Source organism: Bubalus kerabau, chromosome 10, assembly GCF_029407905.1.
Source record: "Bubalus kerabau isolate K-KA32 ecotype Philippines breed swamp buffalo chromosome 10, PCC_UOA_SB_1v2, whole genome shotgun sequence".
NCBI lineage: Eukaryota > Metazoa > Chordata > Mammalia > Artiodactyla > Bovidae > Bubalus > Bubalus kerabau.
Genome location: NC_073633.1, coordinates 60,015,461 through 60,043,161, shown reverse-complemented (window position 1 = coordinate 60,043,161; position 27,701 = coordinate 60,015,461). Strand labels below are relative to the sequence as shown.

Below are 27,701 nucleotides of genomic sequence, written 5' to 3'. Positions count from 1 at the left end.
CCCTGTAGTAATATTGGTCGACATTTCACAAGGCAAGAGGGAAACCACTAAGAAGTAATTTTCTTGGTCAAAGACTAATTTGTCCTTCAGTAGAGCTGCAAGTCTGAGCAGCATTTCATAATAGAGTCCCTCAGGAATGATTTGACACAGAATAAACTCCAGTCCCTCCCTCATTGATCATTCAACAAGGATTTATTGAACATTTACTACATGCCAGGCTCTCTGGGGGCTCAGTGAGGTTTCAAAGATGAATCAGTCCTGCATCCTTCACCACATAAATTTGGCCAAACTGGCTGAAAGGAAAACAAAAGCATCAGTAGCATCACCATAATAGTTCCTATTTATCAAGCACTAGGAACTATGATAGGTATTTTCATTTCATCTTCCCCACAACTCTGCCAGAGAGAAAGAAATGACAGAAGTGAGATTCAGAGGTTCTGGTAAATTGGGCAGCATATACACAGCTAGCATGTGGCAGAGCTAAGATGAAAAGCAAGGCCACTCTGATCCCAAAGTCTCTAATTTGATGCACACCAGAGGACACAATCAGACAAAGTACAGGAAGTCCTGAAGAGAAATTACATCCCAGCCTTTTGTTCGTGGTATCAGACACCATCTTCACCTAGGCTCGGCAGTGTTCCTTTATGCACATTTAATATAAAACTTTCCTTGGCCCATGACTAAGCCCAGCAGCCCACTTCTGTTTCTCACGCCCACATCTGGACTTAACACTCTGGCTGGGACCCTTCCTCTCCTGAGCAGTCTGTCCTGGGGTAGTAAGCCCCACTCTCACCCAGACCGCTGTGTGTCCTGTCTGCCCACTTCCCTGTGTGTCCTTCCTCTTTGCTGGGGGACACCTTTGCCATATCGTTCCCTTAGGATTGATTCATATCATCCCTTTTCCCCAAGAACAGGATCTAATCCAAGTGGCCAGAATATTCCATTCCCTGGCCTGAGTGACTGGCTCAGATTATGGAATGGAACCCAACCAAATCAGTCTCCCCAGGACTTTTCTGCTACCACCAGAGTCTTTGGCCTCCAGGTGTTAAGTTGGAAAAGTATGAGTTAGGCCTCCATTTGCCACCTTGCCCAAAATAAGAGCTGAGAGACAGAGTGAAGGCCCCAGACAACGTTATTGTGATCTCAACCTTGCATATCTAGACTAGCCACATAGCAGCTGTCTGCAGAGTTCTGTGATTACACATACCTCATCACTAAAAAAACTGTGGTTCACTCTCAAAATACATACACATGCGTGAGTTTATTATATACTTGTGTTGCTGTACCAACATACAAAATAATACACAAAATATATACATCATAAAAGGTTGATTAAAAGCTAAATATAAATAAAAGTTTTGTTGACTTAAACAATATTCACAACCTACAAGTTGAAACTTATATTTTATTTGGTGGAAACTTTTAGGACTTAAGCCCAAAGGAAGCATCTCAAGCTTTGTATAGGTTGCTTTAAACAGCTGTGCATGGTAAGACCTGTAGCCTATATCTACTGCTTCAAAAGGAAAGAGACCACTTCTGATGCTTTCCCAATGACTTATTAAAATATAATAGTGAACATTCAGTGTATGTGACAAGCTCTTATATGCATCAGCTGAAAAACTACTATCGTCCACAATTTACATATATGAAAACCGAGTCTTACAAAGTTCAAATAACTTGCCTGAATTCAGAGTCAGGATTCAAACAGCATGGTGTGACTTCAAAGCTGTGCTGTATCAGCACTTCCATTTTTTAAAGCAGCATTCTCTCCCGTAGATGGCCCTGGCTTCGGTCCCTCCTGGCCAGGATCCAGGATCTAATCCCTGGATCTATAGTGAGTATAGCCCCTTTTAACCCCTTCGCTGACATTCTACCTTTCTGAGTCTCAGCTTGTCAGCACAGCACCTTTGCATGGTCCTACCCTACATGGACTCCTGAGTCTAGCAACCCTCTACTGCCCCCACCTGGCACCTAAAAGTACAGACTCCACCACTTCAATCTAATTCGTTCCTTAATGACTACTAGTTCAATCACCACGTGTATAACTAATGACATGCAATTATGAAGACATGCCTGGAAAGATACACACCCACTTTGGAATAGTGGCTCCCTGGGGATGGAAGGAAGGATATAGAGTTGACAGTGTACAAAGTGAGACTTCAACGGTATTTTCAATGATTTACCGAAGAGGAAAAAAATGTTTAAGACAGATGTCCCTTGCCTAAAGATCACTTTGTTCAGTCTCTTTGTAGTTTAGAGGAAATAAAATCAGCAAGTGAAATTCTTAATCTAGAGAGTTTCTAGATAAGCTTCCATCCAAAATCTGTTTTCCAAAGTAGCCCATCTTGCCACACGGCAAATCCTCACTTCCACAACAGTGACTTAGAAAAGGTTAGAGAATCACAGAGGAACAGCTATAAATACTGAACTTACCACCTAGACAAGTCTGGAAAGAAATGCCTTTCGAAACAATCTAATGATTTCAGTTAATGCACCATGACAAGACGTGCCTTGCCAGTTTGCTCAATCTGTAGGATTTTTACTCAGAGCTGTAGACAGCAGAAGAAAACTTAATTTTTTAAGTTTTTAAGACGTTTTTAAGAAGAGTAATTAATGCAAAGTTAATTATCATGAAGGCACTGGGAATTTAATATAGTGCTTAGAGAGGGTTTAATTCCTGGACATTTTTTTATCAACATCTCCTAAACCATCTGTGCTTCTGCAGTAAGGTTTCTAAGCTAAAATTCTATGACTGTTTCCACTTGCTCCACGATAATTAAGCAAAACTGCGTGTTTTGTTCTATCTGATCCCAGTTCAATTTAAACACCGATTAAATGGGAAATAAATTAATGTGGTACAAGTGTAGATGGAATCATCACAAGCTGGCACTTACCCACAGAAACAAACCATCCACTAATGAGATAACTGGACTCTTTATTTTGGGGAAAATACTTGATGAGATCAAACGGAGTGCACACATTCATGGGCCCCCATAAATGAGTCTGTTACAAGGAGGATAGTAGGTTAATTTGAAGAAGCTCTTCTAGCACAGGATATGCAAGCTCTAGTTAGAAAAATGAGGAGTCCAACGAAAGATTAAAACATACTATCTACGTTGCCCACATGACGATGTTTGTCCGACCAAGGTACTGTGACTTTCTTTTATTCACTACTGTATTCCCAGTGCTCAGAACTAGGCTTGGTACATAGCAGGTTTACATTAAGTATCTGCTGAATATGTGGATGAATGTTTTAAAAAAAGTAAACTCTAGTTGGACAGCAGCAATTCATCGCATTTCTATAATTTCTCTTAATACTCCTCCTCAAAATCAGATTACTCAGAAAGACCTCTTAGGCTGAACTTCTTATGACTGTAGAGATGAGATTTGTCTATGGCAGCTGACCCAATCTTTTTGGCACCAGGAACCAGTTTCATGGAAGACAGTTTTTCTACAGACCGGGGAGGGAGGAATGGATTTGGGACAGTTCAAGTGCATTATATTTATTGTGCATGTCATTTCTACTATTATTATATCAGCTCCACCTGAGATTATCAAGCATGAGATGCTGGAGGTCAGGGACACTGGTCTAGGGGAACAACAACTGCAATATATTTTTGCAAAGGGTCTGGCACTAAAATAATTTGTGGGCACTATCATCTTCCATTCAACCAATATTTAACAGGTATCTATTATGTGCTTGGGTGTATATAAAAAGATGATAGAGACCCTGCCTTTTAAGAAGCTTTAGTAAGATTATTGCTATCTATTATTACTACCTGAGATAAATAGCCCAAAAAAGTCATAACAGCACATAGCACTCAGGGTAGAGTGAATGAAGCAAAGTATTTCCAAGAGCAGTCGTCGTGAAAAACTATGTAAGAGCAGATATTTGAGATGGATCTTGAAGTATAGGTAGGATCTGACAAGTGGAGACAGATACTGCGCTACAGAGAAGCTCAAGGTAATGTGACTTTTACTCAAAGACTGGAGACAATTAATTCTCTGATGAATAAAACATGCGCATTTAAACTAATAAAAATCCCAGGTGGGCACCTGAGAAAGTGTCTGCAGACACAACTGACCTCCACAAACTAGCATAACGCCACTGGCCCTGGGTTTCCCTGCATATAAAACCTGGAGGTTCTTTAAAGGTATTTTATGGCTAATCTTTTATAGCCCATGGTAGTTTAAAAAGAAGTAGCTACAATATTTGAACCAAAAAAGACAGTTAACTATACCCAGCTTTCCTGACCAGGATGGACTGGATCTGCCAAAGTAGAGTTCTTAGCAGCTGAAGCAGTTATAGTGCACTTCTGTCTTTCTGGGACATGTGCTAAGTTAAGGGATCAAATGTCCTCTGACTTCCTCAGAATAGAACCCATGGATGTCTAAGTACATGCTATTCAAAGTATCAAACAGATGACTTTCTGGGGTGGTTATAGCTCATTACTAAGCAAGCAAGTGCATGCACTCATGTTATAGGAGTAAATGATGTCCATCACAGAAATGGAGGCACCACATTATACGATTTTGAAAACCCCAACTTTTTTACTGAAGTAGAGTTACAATCTTATATTGGTTTCAGGTATACAACACAGCAATGCAATGCTTTTATAGATTAGACTCCAGTTAGAGTTATTACAAAATAATGGCTATATCTCCCTGTATCATGCAAGAGATCCTTCTTGCTCATTAACTTTACACACAGTAGTAGTTTGTAGTTCTTAAACCCTTACCCCTGTCTTGCCTTTCCCCCTTCCCTCTCCCTACTGGTAACCAGTAGTATGTTCTATATAACTGAGTCTGTTTCTGAAACCCCCAACTGTCCCTTAACAATGTATCATATACATCTTTCTATGAAATGAGAAACATTTCTGTGGCATCTGTTTTAATGGCTTCAGAATAGTCTACTATATGATGCACTTAAATAATTTAAACAGCATCTAGCCAGTCCTTAACTTATTTAACCAGTCTTTGTATCCAGTGTTGTGCTAAAATATGATGATCTTTGTAGATACATATTCCAAAACAAGATAATTTCTTCGACTGTATTTCTTAGGATTTCTGGGTCAAAATTGGGGGGAGGTGATTTTTTAATGTCCTTACACCCCCTTGCATTAGTTTCCGTTTGAGACTAGTGTCAGCCTTTATACCTGGGACATTCTCTCCCACACTGCGCCTTGAGTTGAGAGGTTTATTTCTCTATTTTCTATATCCTATGATACCCACATATTGTCCACATTAGCGCCTCGCACATAATAGCTGCTCAATGTCCACTGAATGGATGAATGGATACATGAAAGAATGGCAGCTAAAATTTCAAACTGCTTGCAAAATGTTCCTTTGAAACATCCAAAAGGAACACATTTAAGGCTGATTCTGAAGTAATAAACAGGCTGTAAATGTATGCTGACTTCAGAGAAGAAGGAAGGGTATTAAGAGGCAAATTAAAAGTTCAAGACCTGAACATTTCAGTTTCAAGTTTGCAGTCAGAATAAAGAGATTTTGGTGAGGGATATGATGAATTATTTATTAAGTCTCCCTAGCTCTGTTGCTTCTTCAGAAGATAATACCTATTCACTGCCCCATGATTTTACAGCTTCCTTACTGGGAAGAAAATAATAATACTGAAAGTTGTCTTTGATTATTTTTGTAAATCAAGACTAAGAAATCTGGGACTTCACTGGTAGTCCTGTGGGTAAGACTCTGCACTCCCCAATGCAGGGGGCCTGGGCTCAATCCCTGGTCAGAGGAAATAGATCCTGCATGCTGCAACTAAGAGCTCACATGCTGTAAAAAGATTCCACATGCTGCAACTAAGACCCGACAAAGCCAAATAAATACTAAAAATTAAGGGGAAAAAAAAATTGGGGAGATGCCACATTGACTAAATGTTCGTGTCTTGCAATGAAAACATTCCAAAATCAGTTTGAATAGTTCATCTGCATTAACACTCTGTACCTATTTATATCTAATTAGTGGTACTCTTGCCTGGAAAATCCCATGGACGGAGGAGCCTGGTGGGCTGCAGTCCATGGGGTCGCTGAGGGTCGGATACGACTGAGCGACTTCACTTTCACTTTTCACTTTCATGCACTGGAGAAGGAAATGGCAACCCACTCCAGTGTTCTTGCCTGGAGAATCCCAGGGACGGGGGAGCCTGGTGGGCTGTCGCCTATGGGGTTGCACAGAGTCGGACACAACTGAAGCGACTTAGCAGCAGCAGCAGTGGACCTTAAACCCAAAAGTGATTGGGAAGCTATGCCTTGGAAGAAACACAAATGAAAAGTAAAGAACACGGTGAGGGCCTCATTTAGGATTCAAGAAGTCCTAGCCAGGCCATTCATAATGGTGAGAATTAAAGACGATAAAATATGTAGATCCTGGCAAATGGGCATGCCATCCTCACTGCTTAATTCCAAGGTCACATCTTTCCAGACAGAATATTAATCAAACTCTAATTTAAAAAAATGATTATCTCAGGGCCCCAATTTTGTTTTAAAACTCAAGATAACTATATATATATATATATATCTCTCTCTCTCCAGTTAACTATAATAGTGATGTCATCAGGTACTTGGAAAATTACATAATTGCTGCTGACACTATATACACATAATGCTAAAAATGTTTCCTTCTGATTTTTGGCTTAGTTTATCCAATTCCTTCACATGAAAGACTGGATTGTTTGAGATCTTGCTTTTTCTTAATGTAGGCATGTAGTATGACAGTCATCCCTCAGTATCAATGGGAGATCAGTTCCAAGATTACAGATACCAAAATGAGTAGATACTGAAAGTCCCAGGGTCAGCCCTCTGTATTTTCAGATTCTGCATCCATGGAGTCAACCAATCATGGGCTGTAAACACAATACTCAATCCAAAGTTGTCTGAGTCCACAGATGTGGATCCCATAGATACAGAGAGCCAACTCTTTTGGAAAAAATATCTAGGTACTCCAAAAAATGTCTAGGTATTCAAACCTGTTATTCAAGGGTAAACTGCATATATAAACTTTCCTCTTTCAACTGCTTTTGCTGCATCTCATTAAGTTTTATTGTCTTTCCATTTTGTCTCAAAATATTTTTATTTCCCTATGATTTCTTATTTGACCTATTGGTTATTCTGGAGCATGCTGTTTAATTTTCTTTTATTTGTGGGGTTGTTTCCCCTAGTTTTCTTCCTGGAACTGATCCCTAGTTTCATATCGAGGACGGAAAGGAAGCTTGATATGTTTTTAATATTTTTTCCTCCAGTAGTTATGCTGTAACTGCTTGTACTGCTAAACTAATTTTTGAATTTAAAAAAAAAACAACCTTCATTTCATTCAACTCGCTGTCTGAATTAGATTCACTGTGGGACAGATGATCACCTGTCAGTCCTAGAACTGGTAGGAAAAAGTGTCCATTCTAGAGTCACAAGTTAAACTACTCCATGAAATTTATCCTGTTCTCCCAGACACTTTCTTTATCTGCTAGATTTTGTTCCATAATGAATAAAGGTATGTATACTGGACACCTCATAGCTTCCCTCATAGTTCAGTCGGTAAAAGAATCTGCCTGCAATACAGGAGACCTGGGTTCGATTCCTGGGTTGGTAAGATCCCCTGGAGAAGGAAAAGGCAACCCACTCCAGTATTCTTGCCTGGAGAATCCCATGGACAGAGGAGCCTGGCGGGCTACAGTCCATGGGGTCCCAAGTGTCAGACGTGACTTAGTGACTAAAGAGAGAGAGATACTGGGCACCAATAAGCTAGATGTGGTTTAGAATTTCAGCTAGTGATTGTCGGAGCTTGAATTTGAGTTCTGCTACTTGTTAGTGATAAATATATAGATGAAGCTATTGAGTTTCATATTCTTATGTTCCTCATTTGCAAAATAAAGACTAACTTAAAGGGTTATGAATATTATGACAGAATATATGCAATATACCTGGCTATAATAATTCCTGTATCACTGAGTTCTCACAACTCTGGAATAAGGTGGTACTACCTCTTGGCAAACATGTGATCAAAGGAACTGAAAGGTTAAGACCTAGATATTTTCTCCTTTGAGATATTTTCCCCTACATACAGTGGAATATACAGTGGAAATAAATGTAATGTATCTTCTGGAAATGGGAAAACCGTGTCTCTAAAAAATAAAAAATGTTTTGGCAGCACAAAGATATGATGAGAAATGCAGAGGACAGCAATGTAGTTTAACACTGTATGAGTCTGCTTATCATTTACTTTTAAATGTAGAGTCCTTTTAATCAGGTAGACTGCCTTTAACTACTTGCTCACTGTCTATACAGCATTCTCTGATATCAGAAGAGCTAATATGAAACCATCATTAAGTGTACACTGGAAAACAGTGTGGGGTAACTCACTGACTAGAATGGCATGCTTTTCATTGCTGTTCTTCCTAAGACTCCACAGCTTGGTGTCGAACCACACACACACACACACTCACACACACTCACACACACACTGGAATATATCAAACAAATCAAGTATTTAAAGCTGGCATTCTGAAAGCAAAGAGTTCCTCAAAATGCTAAGGGATCAGTCTTCTAGGGAGACTAAACAAGGGATCAGTTGGTTAGTTACCGTTAAAGAAACAGTAACAAATTCACCCCAAATAATTGTCCTTATTTCCTTAGGCTCTGTGGTTCCTGAAGTAAGGCACTACTTCTATCAGCAAAGCAAGTTCCATGCAAAATTTCCTCAAGAAACCTGCCAAAACCATGGCTTGGGATCAGATCTTCCTGGGATTTCTTGACATGGGAATGCTCTAGCCAGACCCAGAAATGGAGGACAGTGTAATACCACTAGATTAGACCTAAGCAGCAAAGTCAGTTTTGCAACACAAGGCAAGCACTGTTGTTCAGCAAATCTTCCCAACAGTGCAGATACAATTAATGTCAAAATCACAATGTGTCTCTCTGCTAATATTCTTTATATCTTCCAAGTTACTAGCTATCTTAAAAATAAACTGGAGTAAAATTTAGTCACATTTATTGAACATCTTCAATACAACAGGTACCTAATATGTGCCTGGTATAAAAAACAGTCCCTGTACTCTTAAGGGATTATGATAGAAAATGGGTTACCCAGACTTGCTGGAGAAAAATGGAGATGTCTATCAATCAAGATTTTTGGTTACAAATGCTGGCAAAAGGAATTTATTGGCAGGATCAAACAGAAGTCACAGAATCAGTGAAAGCCTAGAGAATCAGTTCAGGTAACTGGTACCCGATGGAAGGTCATATAGTAGAAACATCACCTCCAACCTGTGCATAACAGCTTGAATTAAGATACAAAACGTAGGGAGAGTGTTTAAGCAGGAGAGCTTAAGTTAGAGGCTCACCCCAGAGCACCAGAAACTAGAGATTGCTATTAACACACCCAGAATGTAAGATAAGAAAAAAGTCTCTCCTTTAAAAAGAAATTCCAATAATAATTCAAATCAACATGAGGCTGAGGGTTTCCTTGGTGGCTTAGTGGTAAAGAATTCGCCTGCCAATGCAGGAGACATGGGTTTGATCCCCGATCTGGGAAGATCCTACATGTCACGGACTAACTGAGCCCATGTGCCCCAACTACCGAGTCTGTGCTTTAGAGCCAGTAAGCCACAACTACTGAAGCCTGAGCACCCTGGACCCCATGCTCTGCAACGAGAGAGGCCACGGCAACGAGAAGCCCAAACACCACAACCAGATGGTAGTCCCCACTCAGCACAACCACAGAAGAGCCTGCACAGGAACAAAGACCCAGCAAAGCCAAAAATAAGTAAATAAGTAAAATTATACACACACAGGCAAAAAAGCCATGAGGCTAATATACTCAGTATAAACACATACAGGGTAAAAGCTGTGGATTACCTTTTCCACTTTGCTTTATGTCTCAATAGACTCCTTGGAAAATTCTTCCTATAGCCTTTAAAATTGATTTTTAATATATTTTCCCCTATTTTTCCAACACTCTTATTTCAGCAGGCTGATAAGTTAATTTTTACAAAGTGTAGTCTTCATTCAATATTAAAATTTACACTGAGTGACTGAAGTCTGATTTTTTTTTCCAGATATCCATTTAAAATGTAAGCTAAAGGACAAAGGGAAAAAATAATTTCTCTTATATCATTAAATATAACATTTAATTTAGCCCTTAAAATTATGGGTGATTATTTTTTTTAACTAATGCTCATGAACCAGAAATGTATTTCTCCCTCCCAATCTTCACAGCAGACAATGTTTGGGGGATGAGATGTTCTTAATAAATGAACCTGCCAGCTGACATAAAGGCTGAAATTAAATTCTAAATCATGTCCCTTTGTAGACCAAGTACACTGCACTCAATTGAGCACAGCTATCCTCACACCCTAAGACCCTCCACCTTCTTCCCAAGTCAAACTCCTTTGCTGTTACTGAGTTTTGTATAGTCACACACCCAATCCTAACATTTTAACAGGAGCTTACCATGGTGGTGGGCTTGAAATGACTATTTTAGATATATTAACTAATTAGAGGAAAGGAAAGTTAGTCACACAGTCATGTGTGACTCTGCGATCCCATGGACTGTAGCCTGCCAGGTCCTCTGTCCAAGGAATTCTCCAGGCAAGAGTACTGGAGTGGGTTGCCATTCCCCTTGCCAGGGGATGTTCCCGACCCAGGGATCGAACCTGGGTCTCCTGCATTGCAGGCAGATTCTTTACCAACTGAGCTACTAGGGAAGCCCCATATTAACCAATTAGGTCCTCATAAAACTCCTGAGGGATTATCATCTCCATTTTTTCTTTTTTCTAGATGAAGAAACCAAAGCACAGTCAAGTCAGTTTACAGCCATCACCTGGACTTGTGAAGACGGGATCTGAGAGGTTCTGAATAAATCCCTTCTATATAAATGCAGGGCAATGCTTGAAACAGACTGGTAAGGACACAGATCCCGCCTCCTTCATCCTCTGTTACGTGCTATGAAAGGGCAAGTTACCTACACCCAAGATTTTGCCATTTATAAAACGAGAAAATGCTGACTGCTTCACAAGATATGGGCTAGTCCTTCTCAAACTTTCTTCTATAGAGTAACCATCTTCCTAGGGTTTCTATTTTTAAGCAATGAGTTTTTTTTTTCCCATGTGAGAATTTCTTTCTCCATCTTACAAGGTTTTTTAAGAGACGTTAAAAAAAAATTCTCTGACTTACAGACGATACTGCTTTTAGTATTTTCTGTGCAGTGAGTGCCTGGACAATTTATGCTTTTGTGCTATGCTAACTGCCCAGCAGAGGTCTCAACCAGACAAGTTAAAACAATAGTAACCTAAAAGCTCTGTACCACGCAACTCTCAAGCAAACTTTAAAGGGACAATTCATCCTTAGTGGTCCAACTACACTTAGAAAGCAGAGGGTGAATAAGATCACTGCATTTGCATCCAAATACTTTATGAGATCTAGTATCTCATAATAATATGAAATTCTGACAGCTAAGAGAACTGCCTGAATGTTAAACCTGAGATACAATGTCAGCTTTTTGTTTCAGATCAGTTTCCCCAAATTAATGATCTCAAAGCAATAGCCAAGCTGCTATCTAACTAGCACAGTAGGAAATTTGTTTCTTAACAGTATGTGATTTTAAAACAAGTTTATATTAAAACAAACACAAATGTAGTATGGGATGAAAACTTCAATTTTACAAATGTTTTTACACATGTATTCCCTTTACAAGTAAGTTTCACTTTATCAACAAGAACAAAGCTGGATTCAGGTCTTCTAACACCTGATTCAGTGATCAGTCCAGTTTTCTACTATCTAATATTGAAATAAAAGTTTAGCCATTACCATATGTAACCCTAAGGATGTGTAATTTATTCTAAATTTTGTCCTAAAAAACTGAATTACTTAATACTCTTAACATACTCATAAATAATCTAAGTTTAAGTATACATTTCTCTTTAAACAACTTCAGTAGTATGTGTGAACAAAATAATTTTCTTCCAAGCAATTGACACTTCATACGTTTTGTCTGATGCTGTGCTGTGCTCAGTTGTGTCCAACTCTCTGCGACCCCACAGACTGTAGCTCCCCAGGCTCCTCTGTTCATGGAATTTTCCCCACAAGAATACTGGAGTGGGTTCCCATTTCCTTCTCCGGGGATCTTTCCAACCTAGGAATTGAACTCATATCTCCTGCATCTCCTGTTTGGCAAGTGGATTATTTACCACTGAGCCACCTGGGAATATCTATCTTTTGTTTAGTACTTTTAAGAAAATATGTAGGCGGTTACTTTAGAAACAATTTTATGTGCAAATAATTTATGTGCTACTCATACATCCCATTTTCCAAAAACAATTAGGAATTTTTGAAAAGAAAACCACACCAAAAATTTTAATAGGCACTGAAGTCATGGAAAAATAAAGTTTATTCTACTAGGAATGTCAACTTATCACTGAGTATTCTCCAAAGTGGAAATTACACAGTGCCATTTCAGGAACAAACTGTTCAACTCACCCTCAACATCCACAAATGACTATCACAATAGTTAAACCACATCAAAACAGTCCAACATAATTAGGCTTCAACATATTGGGCCATTATGTTCTTCTAAGATGCTAATAAACCATTACCAGAAATATTAAAATCAAAAGAAAAGATATTACTTGAGGCTAATTATCATACAGATTGTTAGTTCCTTGCTGTATCCCATCCAGAACATTAATAAAGGAAATATTTTACTGCAAAGAAAATTTTATTTTATATATATTACTAGTCATGAATTTGTCATTATTACATAAATGCTGCCCAGTGCCATTAACCAAATGGCATGACCATTTTATGTCCACAATTCACTTCGGTATTTACATAGTTTTCATAATTTATAAAAGTGTATCTTTCACTGAAGGTTTAACATTGAGATGCAACCTAGCATCCATAATATCTGCTGTTCTGCAAATATCAATGTAGGACAGAAGTGTTTACTCCCCTTTCATCTGAGTGACCTTACATGGAAAAAAAAAAAAAAAAAAAAATTCAATAATTTACAAGTTCTAAGTTTCCAAAGGAGATTTCCAGATGCACTTAAAAGAAATGCTTACAGACAGTTAGGGTTTTAAGAAACATCTTCCATGTCCACATCCTCTTGTAATTTCTGTACCATTTTGTCTTCCAGCTGCTTTCCTTTGCCTTGAAAAAAGAAATTAAACTCTTACTGATTTGGTGTGACCTTGTGGAAGTCATATCCACACTTTATAAAGAATCTTGGCTATTTTAAAATAACATTAAATATTCCTAAATAATTTAAGAATAGTAACTAAACTCACGCAGGTCTTATGACTTGCCACACATTTGCTCATCTCACCTTCGTGACAACCTACATCTTAAAAATGAGAAAACTGAGGTACAGAGACAAATCAATCAGTGACCCAGTCACTTGGCTAGTAAGTCCAGTAAGACAAAGGGGTTGGATGTAAAATCTCTGCTCTCAACACTGCAGTCTCTACCTCAAAAAGGGCTACCTAAAATCTTATATAATAACAGTTCCTTTCTATTGTTTTTGGGGTGTCAGTCCATATAATCTATATGTGAAACAATGCTCCAGGCTTCTTTTTTTTTAATTTGGTACAAAAAAGTCCTAGCTGGGACTTTTGCATAAATCTACCCAATATGTTGTTACAGAATTTAACTTAACTAAGGTTTAGGCATAGCTAAATCCCACCAAAATCTCTCTCCTTCTGATAGACTGTACTCGGTGCCAGCTGAGGAAAAATACTGGTTTCTTAGCACCTCACAAAAGAAATTATGCACACAAACAACTGCCCAAGTGAGTGCCTACCTGTAAGTTACAGAAGCACAAGCAAGGCTTTAGTACAAAACTGCAGTTCTCAAACTGAGGTATCAGAATTACCTGGAGAGCTACTGAAGCACAGAGGTCCAGATCCAAGAGGCTTGAACCTCTGTGCTTAGTAAGTCCCCCAAGTAATTCCCACACCAGATGAAGTTTGGGAACTATTAATATGAAACATTGTCCTTTTAATCAAAACAGGTATAAGGCAAAATCATCTATTTAATTATGACTCAAATAATTTTGATTAACTTGGAAAATGTTTTTACAGAAGCTAGGATTTTACGAAAGGGAGAAAAGAAACACCACATGCAATAAACTGAATGGAACTCAGAAATGCACTGAATCAATATTTTTTATAAATTACTAAGTCATATCCTAAATGAGAGAGAATATTTACATGAAAAAAAAAATTTATCCTCAAAAAGTTGGCTGGTACCCAATTACATGGACCACAAAAGCTTTCCATTTCTCTGCTGAAGGCAGCAGCTCCTGTGTATGCTTGCTTACCTGCAAGAGGGGCCCGGATAAGATGGATGTTTTGCTTGACCTCTTTAACGTCCTGAACTTTCTGTAGTTCTTTATTTTTCTTCAACCTAGGATAAAACACATCAAGGCCAAAAGCTCAGTTACTAAAACCTCTTTAAAAGACATTAATTCGTAATTTTTTAAAATTATATTTAGTTAACCACACAGATGAGAAATGGGAATACAATCTGTTTCTTGTTCCTTATTAGCTTAATGGTTCCTACACTCCCAATTTGTTCATTCACTGTTATTTCTAGTGCCTAGTCAGGAATAAACTGGGGGTTGAATATGTATTTGCTCAGTGAACGAAGGAATGTAACTGCAACAAAGAATTAACAAGCCTTAGAGATCACAGACACAGAATACAAACCTCTAATCATTAAAGTAGCTGTTCTCTATTTGAGGAGAAAGATATAATCTCTGTGTTATCTATTTTTTAAAATCATTCAATAATTACAAGAGCATGAAACACATAAAACATTCAACAACAACAACAACAAGTCAACAGACTAGTTCTCAAGCATTTGTGCCCCCTTTTTTTCATAATTAAAAAGGTTTAAAGCCAAAAAGCTGTTGACACATGCTTTTCTATGACAGACGTTTATGATGACTAGATCAAAAGTGATGTCTCTTCTAAAGAAATAGCCAGTTTCAAGCTGGGGCAGGGAAAGTGCAAGATGGTACCAGAAAATCTTATTAGCCATAAAGCAAAAAACACCCAAAGAATGATGAGGAATTGTCAAAATGACACAGAGCCTGCCTGAAGAACTCTCACTGGCCAACTTAGGGTACTTAGAACATCAAAATAAATAATGATAAAGAACTGTAACACACTGAAAACAGTAATAATTAGTGTACACACATACACATATGATATGAATAAATGAATAAAATAATAAATGTGGAACTGGGGGAAAAGAAAAATGCTCTTTCTTGGATAAAAAAGCCAACTAATAAATAGGAAAGGATGAAATTAGAAAAATCACCACTTGGCAATAATAACAATAGTAACAGATTCAGGCAGAACACTAATGGATGCTAAAACCAGTAGATACCACTTTGAGGAGTAACAGGTTCTTTGCTGAGTGTGTCTCCCCCAAGATGCACTGATTAGAAAGAGGGGAATAAAACAGTAAAGTAGTTTCCTCCATTCCAAACTAGCAGACACTACTTTAACCAAGTGATAAAAGTTAACATCACCAGTAAGAGGCAACATGTACCTGGAAGACACATTTCTGTGACAGTCTGGCCAAAGGTGCCTACCCTGAATCTAATCATGAAGAAAACAACAAACACAAAATGAGAAACATCCTGTAAAATAACTAACCTGTACTCTTCAAAAATGTCAATGTCATTTAAGACAAAGGTGAGAAACTGTCTGGATTAAAGAAGCTTGAGGAGACATGACTGCCAAATGCAAAGCATGATAACATGATTTTCTGCTGTGATGAAGGACATTATTGGAACAATTGGTAAAATCAAGTAAGGTCTACAGATTAAATAAAAATATTTTATCAGTGATAATTGTCTGATTTGATAACTATACTGTGATTATGTAAGAGCATGTTTTTATGTTGTATACCTGATACTAAAATAATGTTGTGTGTCAACTATACCTCAATTTTAAAAACCACACAGAAAAATAACATACTATTTTTAGGATATATATACACTGAAGTATACTTAAGAGGAAAAGGCATCATGTCTTCAACTTATACACACAGAGTTAAACACAAAGTAAATCTGGTAAAATGCTAACAGAATATAGAGTTCTTTATACTATCTTAATTGTTTCTGAAAGTCAGAAGTTATGTGAAAATAAAAATATTTTAAAATATTCATACCTGTTCATTATAAATTTAGCTTGTCGCTTCTGTTTGATCTCTTCAACTCTCTTCATTGCATCAACTATTTAAAAAAATTCATTAAAGTTAACAAATTTATGTACATTCAAGCCGGATGATTATAATCAACAAGAGCTTTAACAATCACCTCTTTATTCTGATTTAGAAACGGTCTAAACCAAACAAAAAAACTCACTGCAAAAATAATTCCTACTAAAGCTGACAAAGGTACATACTCTTGGTTAACATCACTTTTGACTCATTCCCAAGTATCATTTCTTTAATCTTTATTTTGCAAAAGCCTTTACCACTAATAAATTTTCCTTGTACTTGAAACCAGTCCAACACTTTTCAAATTTTATTCTACACAGAACTTGGATTTATGACATTAATCCCATTCTTAGTTTGTCATCTCCATAAATAAAGAGCCCTTTCCTGGTAATAAAATCTACTTTTTCTTCAAGTACCTGAGCTATGATCTCATTATGAATCACATTATATACCTGAGATAAGATCACATTTACGAATGTTGGTAGAATCAACCTGTCAATTTGCCACATTCTTAATCACTAAAATCCAACAACTGTTTTGGAAAATTTATACAAGACCCTTGGTTATAAGGAAGTTGAGTCCAACTATACTCTAGAATCTGTATGAGTACTATACAATGTAAGATAAATCACGTATGTAATTTACATTTTCCAGTAGCCACATTTTTTTCAAAAAGTAAATGGAAACAGTTCAGAATTAAATTTAAGGTACATTTTGTTTAACCCAACATATTCAAATTACCGTCACTTCAACATGTAATTAATATAAAGAATTATTTACTGAGATTTTATGCTTGTTGTCACACTAAGTGTTCAAAATCCAGCATGTATTTTACATTCACAGCACATCTCAATTCAGACCAGTCACATTTAATTGCTCGGTAGCCCCTGTGACTGGTGGCTACCATACCGAGCAGCACAATTCCCAACCAGATTCTTAAAGTGTAGTCTGTGTATCTGAGTGGGACAAACGAATGAGGCTCTGTAATAATACCTGAACCAACTACTGTCTAACAAATAACAAAATAGGAGTTCTCAGTAAAATGCACTGAGAGTATATGCCCTGTTCATCTTCATATACCAGAATCAGTGGTTACTGATTATAAAGGATACAATATCTTAGAGAACACACAGTATTTCTCAGGAACAATAAAAACATCATGATACCAGCACAGAGGGTCTCAGTAACTGAATATCCACAGATGATTAAACTAAGATATGCACCTCAGTTTCCACATCAAGCTGAATACCCACCAAATAAAAGTAGTTATAGATAAAAACGGTCTGGAGCTGCTATCTTCAAGTAGGAACAAAAAAGAAAACAAAGGCCAAAATGAAATAAAACTCAATGGAGTCCAGAAATGCTTTAGAATCTTTCAACAAAGTCCCTGCCAAAAGTGCCTCCAGGAATCAACTTAATAATCCTGTGAAAAATGTATAGCTCCATATGGGATTGATGTGTTTGGGCATATTGTGAAATGATCAGCACAGTAAGTCTGGTAGAATTCTAAGTCTTACAGAGACTTCTAGTTAACAAACTACCTCACCTCCACACCAAAGACTAGAAGAGGCTAAGGCTGCATAAGCAGGCATGGGGGAAGAAGAAAAGGCAGGGCCAAGGGCCTCACACTATACATATACATGGTAAAATCTTTAAGCTAGATTAAGATATTAAGTTTTACTACATATGAGAATTTTTTTTAGATGGCCTCTGCCTAACTTAAATAAGTAAATGGACAGAAAGAGCTAGTAGGTATGCAGACAGGTAAGAACTAAACATCACTGCTTGTAGTTTAGTAGCCTCTAACTTCATTTCCACTCAGGTCAAACACTTAGAAATTCTCTTAGAAAATTTGTAATTATCATGCTTACATGCTGTATTTTTGAACTTTACAGAATCACTAAGTTTCATGAGGTATACAATACTTGTATCCCTAACACTATTTATATCCCTAAACCAAATTATCTAAACTGGCAAAGTACGTTAAGTTTTTGTATATCTTAACTATGTCACACCTCCACAAAGTATTCTACATCTCTATTTTTTTGTTGAGATATTTGACTGCTTTTAGATCTCTGTGCAGGCACTTCAAATAACAGCAAATTTAATAACTATGCTACTTTAATAATGGATACATCAATCAATTCTGAGACGAGTTGGGATAGCTTATAATAAAAAACACAATTACAGCAGAGCCATTGAAATAAGGATAAAACTATAAAAACTAACCAATTAAAAGAATAAATTTAATATTTAAACAATCAACTGATATTAAAGCTATGGTAATATCCCAAACCAGTGTCTCCTGAAAACTCCTCATATTCCCTTGTGACTTACTGGTTTTATTCCACAGTTCTCGCTGGTATTTGACAGGTTCATTCCTACGTTTTTCAAATTCAAATGAATTATCCTGTAAAAAGAGGAAAAATATGGTTTTAAGAGAGATAGAAAAGAAGCATTTCTTAAAACTTTTTCTCCTTTTCACAGAAGTTCTAAGTATTTCAAGTTACTGTTGTTGCTCAGTTGCTCAGTCATGGCCGACTCTTTGTGACCCCATGGACTACAGCATGCTTCCCTGTCCTTCACCATCTCCGGGAGTTTGCTCAAACTCATATCCATTGAGTCGGTGATGCCATCCAACCATCCCGTCCTCTGTTGTCCCCTTCTCCTCCTGCCTTCAACCTTTCCCAGGATGAGGGTCTTTTCCAATGAGTTGGTGCTTCGCATCAGGTGGCCAAAGTATTGGAGCTTCAGCTTCACCATCAATCCTTCCAATGAACATTCAGGGTTAATTTCCTTTAGGATAGGCTGGTTTGATCTCTTTGCAGTCCAAGGGACTCTCAAGAGTCTTCTCCAACAGCACAGTTAAAAAGCATAATTTCTTCGGTGCTCAGCCTTCTTTATGATCCAACTCTCACATCCCTACATGACTACTAGAAAAACCACAGCCTTTTGACTACACAGACCTTTGTCAGCAAAGCAACGTCTCTACTTTTGAATATGCTGTCTAGGTTTGTCACGGCTATGGAAACATACTAAGATTTTCCCCAAGATGATCTCAGAGAATATAAGTTTTCAAACTTTTTCTCCATTAAACACAACATACAAGACAGTCCTAATGAAAAAATTTCTCTACATATTAGTGATTCTCAAGGGGTGGGAGGGGAGATGGGCCTATAACCATCATGAGGATTATAAATAAACTCAAAAGGCTTCCCTAATTTCCTGTTCCTAGCTGAGTCTAACAGTCATAAAACATATTAGACTGAACCATTTGAAACTGCCTTTTCCCACAGATCAAAAAGAGTCAAATATTGAGAATTTTATATGGTTCAACAAAAATACCTAGCCTGTTCATCTATTTGAACTATATACCTTTGTGTTACAGCACAGAGTTGAAACTACACATCCTCAAATAATGTGGTGCTACTCTGCCTGATGTAAGCTTCATCCTGAAATTCTTTAGGTCCCCTCCAAATGTAGTCGGTATTTTGACAATTAACAACTTTACTTATCTCAAAACATGCAAAATAATTTTGGGAAAAAACCCAGATATTTCTTGGTTTTCAAATCTATCAGATTCAGACTCAGTTAATGTGAACATTAACTCTGCACTTAGCTATTTCATTCAGATACACAAGACTCTGTTCAGATCACAGTAACCTCAGCCATGACAAGGTAACTGGTCACCAGCAAATGAATATGACCTAGCATTCTTCCTTCACTCATACAGTTGCCACCTGTATTTGAGATGCTACAGTTCTATTCATCCATACTGAAAATTATTTTTGTGACAACAATCATGATCTAGCCTTACAAGTTGTCAAAAAATATTCTTTACATTCACTGAAAAACCTCAGGTGTTAAGAAAGCCAGAAAAGGACTTCATAGCAACTACTTAAGACACTGCCTTTATGGAGTGGAAAGGTGGGAAAAAGTCCGGGGTTTGGTGGAAGAGAAAGTGCAGCAGGGAGAAGACAGCTGAAAGATCTCCCACCCTCAAAAACAACCTGTGCAACAGTTTCTCCTTCCTTTTCAAGGAAAGAGAGCGGACAAGCTTCGGTGGGACCTCACACCAACTCAGTAAGAGCAATACTTGGGGGGGCTCGTCTCATGAAACTCCCTCACCCCAATTCCTCATTATTCGTCCTTACACCAATATCATTAACTAAGTTCTCTGCTCTCAGACACAAAGTCCAGCTAAAGAAATTGAAAAACTGATCAACAAGCTTATTACAAACCTCATCCGAGCCCTCACTGCTACTCAAACATCCTTTTATCTCTTAACTTCCTTTCAAAATCCTTAAGTAACAATTTCCAACTTCAATCCATTTAAATAATTATCCCCTTTGTTACAAGAGCTAAAATACTTTTTGGAGAATAAGAAAAATCATTTCTACAAGCTAGATTAGGAATCTTTTTTTTTTTTCCTTTTCAGAATTCTACAGATTTATAGTTTTGGGGATCGTGTGAGAATGAGATTGCCAAAGCCAAATACAAGTCAGTCAGTCATTAATCACTCTATGGGAAGCCTTATTAGAGTTAATTGATGTTAACTCTAATTAACATCAATTGTTCCCCATCCAAAAACTAAAATTTTGAAAACTATAAAAACTATAGTGATAGCTAAGTGTACTCACCACCGTGAGCTCTTTACCAGCTGCTTTCCGGAACGCTTTAGTCCATCTGACCTTGCGAGGATTGCGCTTCTTTTTGAAGTTTTTATGGCACTTGGATTTACAGAATCTGAACACCTATTTTAAAAAGTGTTAAAATAGTGAAAAGACAATATTAAAAACTTTTATGCCATAGGACATTACCCCACCAGACAAAATATACTATAAAGTCTGAGAAATAACAATGGTTCTCACTTACAACTGCTTCTACTTAAACAGCACCATTTAGAAACACGAGACATTATCACATAAAACGCAAATTGAACTATTTTTTGACTATCAAACATCATTATGACTAAAAACTGAGGTCCCCCAAAATATGGTTAAAAACTAGCATTTTTATAGAATAACAGTAAAACCTTTACTATGATCTTGAATGAAGGGAACAATTTTAATTAAGTCATTTATTTAAATCCGTTTGCAATTCAGAATAATTCTCAAAATTCACTTTGTATATATCTCAATGAGGGGGGAGGGGTAAAGTTCCAAACAACCATTCTGAAATGTCCTTTGCTTCTTTTCACTGTTGCACAAAATAATTTCCCAAAAAAGCAACTAAAACTGGCTATAGATTTGTTTTTCTAAAGAATTTATTCAGAGATCTACTAGGAAGATTCTTCACTACTTTAATTCTACACTTTCATCTCCAAAGATGTGATTCTTCAATAGTGTTTACAATTTAATGATGATTCAAAGTGCTCCTAAAGTGACTTACTGGGATTTATACATCTAAAATGCATCATTTCATTACTCTGTCTTAGAAAAAGTTACACTTTGTATTACTAGATAAAACCTGAGAGAAAAAGTATTATAATTGAATCTGTGGACCTTGGCAAAGAAAATTAAATTGAATAATCGCGCTTAGATGTGACCCATTCAAAAAAAGGCCAAACTAAGGTACAGACATTTCAAGCTAAGAGACTCAGTGATAAGGAAATCACCTGCCAAAGCAGGAGATGGGTTTGATCCCTAGGTTGAGAAAATTCCCTAGAGAAGGAAATAGCAACCTATTCCAATATTCTTGCCTGGGAAATTCCATGGACAGGGAAGCCTGGTAGGTCCATGCAGTTGCAAAGAGTCAGACAGAACTTAGCGACTAAAACAACAATAAAGCCTCTGTGTGCGTGTGTGTGTGTACACATAAATCACAATACTTTTCATTTTATGTACACTGCTCTATGAGGACCTTCAAACAGGTCACTAATCACATTAGGACATAGATTTCTTAGAAATGGTCAATACTAGAGAATTCCCTAGTGGCCCAGTGGTTAGAACTTGGCGTTTCACTGGGATGGCCCTGTGATGGATCCATGGTCCAAGAACTAAGATCCCACAAGCAGTATGGCAAGGATAAAAAGAAAAGGAAGAAACAAATGGTCAATGTTAGATCAATTTAATCGAGGGCCAGACTTCCTGGAGAGCCCTCTCTACGTTCTTGAATTAATTTCAAACAGCTAGAAAATATGTGAACTACAGTAGTTTTCTGGAATAATTCACTATAAAATCATTATTGGTAAAACTTCTTTTGCAGATTTCCAGCCCAAAGTACTACTACCTTTTTAAGTAAAAGCCCTCCTTGTTTAGTATCTACTAGACAACTCCTACAAAAGTCCTCATTGAGAAGTTTGAACTTTTCTAGGTCTTCTCAGTTCAAAGAAAGCCAATGGGAAGATACAGGGAAGCCTACTTAAACTCTGTATCTAACAGACTCACTTGAAAAAGCATGATGAAGTATCTGAAGAGACTGGAGTCACTGAGATGGGATGGGGATTCCCAAATAAAGAGCGACTACTATGTGCTGAATGTTGCAGTAGGTGCAAGAAGTACAAGAATAATTAAAACACAATGCTCTACCCTGAGAAGCTTAGTCCAGTATTGTGATAAAGTCTCACTTTGCAAACAAGAGAAATAAAGATCAGACTAGGATATAAATAATGGGATATGGCTATACACAATAATCAAGTATAAAGTAACATGTAAATATACATTAAGGAGTGATTAAATCTCTACTGGGGTAGGTGGTGGATGATTCTGTGTGAGACAAAGCTTCATAGGCTCAAATTTCCCTTCTAATCTAGTCCTTGAGCACTATCCTCAGTCTTCAACATGCAAACAAATGATCCATCTGAGATTCACAGTTCAATACTTTTTATGCCACTAATTCAACAAAGATTTATTAAGCACACCTTAAGAGTGTACATGTTTCTGTTTGCAAACTATGAAAATACAGAGCAGTAATATTTTATCGTGGTGGCTCAGACCGAAAAGAATCTGCCTGCAATGCAGGAAACCCGGGTTCAATCCCTGGGTTGGGAATATCCCTTGGAGAAGGGAATAGCTATCCACTCCAGTATTCGTTCCTGGAAAATCACATGCACAGAGAAGCCTGGTAGGCTACACCGTCCATGGAATCACAAACAGCCAGACACAACTAAGCAACTAATATTTTCACTTTTTCCAGTATTTTAATTAGTAACACACTAATTCTGGTTTCCCTGGTGGCTCAGCAGTAAAGAATCCTCCTGCAATGCAGGAGATGCAGGTTCAATCCTCTGTCAGGAAGGACCCCTGGAGAAGGAAATGGCAACCTACTCCAGCAGTTTCATCAAGGAAATCCCATGGACAGAGGAGCCTGATGGGCTACAGTCCATAGAGTCACGAAAGAGTCGGACACAACTTAGTGACTAAACAACAACACACTAATTCTACTCTTAAGAAGCTACCTGAGAAGCTTAGGAGGGGAGATGTCTGTGAAAGATGGTCTCCAAAGCTACAAGCATAAATGGAGAAAAAATAGTTAGGAGGCTACAAAAGTGACAAGTGCCTAATCTGGGACTAGGAAGGCAGGAAAAAAGCTAAGACACCACTATCCTTTGCAAAGGCAGCATGGATAGGACCTATAGCTAGATACAAAGAGTGAAAAGATTCAAAGGTAACTCTCAGTTTCTAGAACTATCTATGTACATGACTATTAATTCTGAGAGCAAAAAGAGCTGAGGTAATAAGAACTCTCTTTCAGGAGGCTCACTGTTAGGTACAAAAAGAAGTTTCTCTGTCAAGTGGGAAATTCAAAACTGGAACTAGGATATAAAGATATGGGAAATATCAACAAAGCAAAAAATGAGGTGCTTGGTCTTCATTAGTGCTTCTGGGCCTCTACATCTTATTTCCCCAATCGACTCTGTTCTGGATACACCAGTCTTCCCTAGAGCAAGCGAGCTTCCAGCTAACTCAACACCATTCTTGCTAGCAACACAGACTTCCTCATCAACCTGAACTCCCACTGTATCTGCCAGGTCAACGCCCAACTTTAGACAGCTCCCACTGTCCTTTCTAATTTCCATATCCAGCTGACAAACACTGATGGACAAAACATAAAATTATGATCACCAGATCATCTACAATGCCATAATGCCTACTGTGAATTACACCCCAACCCGGCGATCATTTCATTCACTGCTATAAATTCTTTGTCATGTTCCTGAGAGGAGGAATTAAGAATCACTTACATACTCTTTCAGGTTCCCAAATACAGCTTTGGTGCCTCAGTTCAGCAAGACCTCTTACTCCTAATTTAGTGAGGTCAGTATTTTTCATACAGAATACACATACAAGGTGAAGAAGTACAAACTGTAATTCCTGAGCGTGTCAAAATCACCTCATTGAATATAGATTCCTAGAGCCTCTTCCCTTCCCCCTAGACATTCCAATTCAACAGATCTGGTGGGAATCAGGAGTCAGTTTTTTTCCACAAGTGTCCAGTGATTCTGAAGCAAATATAAGAGCTCAAATTATGAGAAACAATATTTTGAACAAAGGAATGAGATTCATTCCAGCATGAAAGGCAAATTCATATATTATTCCTAGAGCCTTTCACAATGAGGCCTTATAATGACCATGCCCAACTTAAGATGGTTCAACTTTACAATGGTGCAAAAGTGATACACATTCAGTGGAAATCATACTTCCAATTTTGATCTTTCCCAGGCTAGCCATGCAGTAAAATTCTCTCTGATGCTGGGCATCTGGCAGCAAACCAAAGCTCCGAGTCCACAGAGTGAACAACTTAATAGAATCATTCTGTTTTTCAATTCCAGTAGAGTATATCATAAATTACATGAGATATTCAACACTTCATTATAATAGAGGCTTTGCGTTAGATTATTCTGCCCAATTGTAAGCTAATGTGTTCTAAGCATGTTTAAAGAAGGCTAGGCTATATACAATATTCAGTAGGTTAGGCTTTTGCATCTTCGACTTACAATAGGTTTGCCCAGAAGCATCTCCATTGAAAGTCCGGTAAGATCTGTATCTATCTTCTGTTTTCAGACGTACCTTTTTAAAATAGATTTATATTTGTATTTATAGCCCTACTCCAAGCCTCTATCACCATCTGCAATCCGTCACTTCCTTAAACAGAGAAGTAACTGCTCCTCTGTGCCTTTGCTCAAATTGTTCACTTCCCTTCCGCCTAAAATGCTTTCTCCTCTTGCTCTTAAACAAAATGCAAGATACAGGATAAAAGCACCTTCTTCCTGTGTATTTTCACATACGTCCTTCTCCAAATCACCTTCAATCACTTCATAAAACCTAACTCTGCTATTAAGTCATACCCAACATTTCTATCAACCTCTACACACTACGGCTGACCGCAAGTCTTACACATTTGTATAGAGGTGGACCTCGGCAAAGATGCTTGACCCGGCACGCGTTCAGCAAGGTTTACTGAATTGAAGAATGTGGCCCACATACAACAGTGGGCCAACAGACTCCCAGCTTCCCGTGGGCTCTGGCTGGAATCGCTCCTCAACCTCATTACTGCCGGCCTCTCCCAAGAGCGGCCTAGTGACCAGCTCTGCTCGGACCGCCTAAAGGAGAAACTCCCCCAGCGGGAGTTGGAGGTCCGACCCTGTGTAAAGCCAGCCTCACGCGCCAGAATCCAAGGCCAAACCCCACGCCAAATTGGTAGGCGCAGAGTAACCCCGCGCCGAGTGGGCACGGCTTCAGCCCGGCGGGACAGCAGCTAAAAGAGCCCCACTCCCCGCCGGCTCACCTTGCAATCGTTACGAACGAACATCATGCCGTGGCCTGGGTAGATAGGGCCCGAACAGAAATAACACTTTTCAATCCGCATGTTGAATGCGCGTGGGGACTCGCCTCCCTAACACCCAGCTGAAGAGGAAGTGACGTAGCCCCGCCACAGGAAGTGATTCTCTTCCCAGTTCTCCAGAAAGAGCATCCGGAAAAGGCGGTGCTCTTCAGGGCTTCTGGAAAGCGAGGCGAACGTGACCGCGCCTCCCCGTGGCCGCGCGGGAAAAAGCGCTGACGTTTGGGGCAGGCGCAGAAATGCAGTCCGGCTGGCAGCTGTCAGTCTGGGCAAGTGCAGGGTTCTGCGTCTTCTGAACTGGCTGTTAGAGCGTCTAGTTTTTCCACCTACCGTATCATATTAAGTCAGCATTTACTCATGTCTTATATATCCTGTCTCTAGTTTGTGCTGTTCCCAGGCGGCTCTCCACACTTGGCTAGTCTCTAGGAACTCATTTCTCGACACCTCGAGCCCCGCCGGATTCCCTAGAGGACTTGCCTGGTGTCCACTGCGGGAACTTGCTGCCCCGCACGGCAACCGAAGCTGCTGAGTCTCAGGCTCGCAGGACTTAACCAGCGGTGTTTTAAAAACTTGTAGTGGTGGTCTTCTCCACCTTTACTCCCTCTCCGCCTTTTAATTACTAGACATTAAAAAAAACCCCACCATTTGTACAGGAAATTGATGCTTTTGAACGTGGTGTTGGAGAAGACTCTTGGGAGTCCCTTGGACTGCAAGGAGATCCAACCAGTCCATCCTAAAGGAGATCAGTCCTGGGTGTTCATTAGAAGGACAGATGTTGAAGCTGAAACTCCAATACTTTGGCCACTTGATGCAAAGAGCTGACTCATTTGAAAAGACCTTGATGATGGGAAAGATTGAGGGCAGGAGGAGAAGGGGACGACAGAGGATGAGATGGCTGGACGGCATCACCGACTCAATGGACATGGGTTTGGGTGGACTCCGGGAGTTGGTGATGGACAGGGAGGCCTGGTGTGCTGCAGTACATGGAGTCGCAAAGAGTCGGACACGACTGAGCAACTGAACTGAACTGAACTGGAGCCCTAATACTCCCTCTCTCTCGCTCTCTTAACCTCTCTGTACCTTATCTCTCTCTGCTGAAGTCTGTGTAATTTCCTCCAGTCTATCTTCTAGTTTACCCATTCTCTTTTCAGACTTACCATTTAACCGCTAACCATTATATTCTGAATGCCAGTGGCTACATTTTCCATACATGGAAGTCTTTTTCTAAATTCAAACCAGTCATGTATCTTTAATGAAGTCTTCTTTTCCCAGATATTTCAATTCCTTTTATGTTTGTAATTATTTTATGATCTCCATCTGGTAAGCATATTATTTGAGGTTCTTAAGTGCCATATTGCTGGATTTTGGTTCACAGCCCTTGCTCATGTCTGGGGCTGAAGCGGGTGGGGAAGGAACGGGTTTTCATTTTAAATAGCGAGCTCACCTTAGTAGGTGTTTTCTGTAAAAATTTTGTAAATTCTGGGTGGAAATTTTCCCTCTGAAGAGATTCTGTTTGCTTCTCCCAAGTAATCCAGAAGTACTGCTGCTGCTGCTGCTGCTAAGTCGCTTCAGTCGTGTCCGACTCTGTGCGACCCCATAGACGGCAGCCCACCAGGCTCCCCCGTCCCTGGGATTCTCCAGGCAAGAACACACAAATTATTTTATGTTAGCTTATGTTAA

General features: G+C 38.7%; 1 protein-coding gene across 3 annotated transcripts; it reads right to left on the bottom strand.

Annotated features, from left to right (window-relative positions):
• Window positions 1-173: 173 nt before the first annotated feature.
• Window positions 174-26,155, bottom strand: RSL24D1 (ribosomal L24 domain containing 1). Of its 3 annotated transcripts, none has more exons than XM_055537909.1 (7): window positions 25,968-26,155; window positions 20,879-20,992; window positions 18,576-18,648; window positions 16,188-16,251; window positions 14,326-14,411; window positions 13,070-13,157; window positions 174-293 (listed from the first exon to the last, which is right to left on the bottom strand). In XM_055537909.1, exons 1-6 carry the CDS (start codon window positions 26,046-26,048, stop codon window positions 13,084-13,086), a joined length of 492 nt encoding a protein of 163 aa, XP_055393884.1. In that variant the 5' UTR covers window positions 26,049-26,155; the 3' UTR covers window positions 174-293; window positions 13,070-13,083. The 3 variants fall into 3 exon arrangements, with proteins under 3 accessions (XP_055393884.1, XP_055393886.1, XP_055393883.1); XM_055537911.1 differs by having other exon boundaries at window positions 174-289; XM_055537908.1 differs by lacking the exon at window positions 174-293 and adding an exon at window positions 12,379-12,973 and having other exon boundaries at window positions 25,968-26,154.
• Window positions 26,156-27,701: the final 1,546 nt, after the last annotated feature.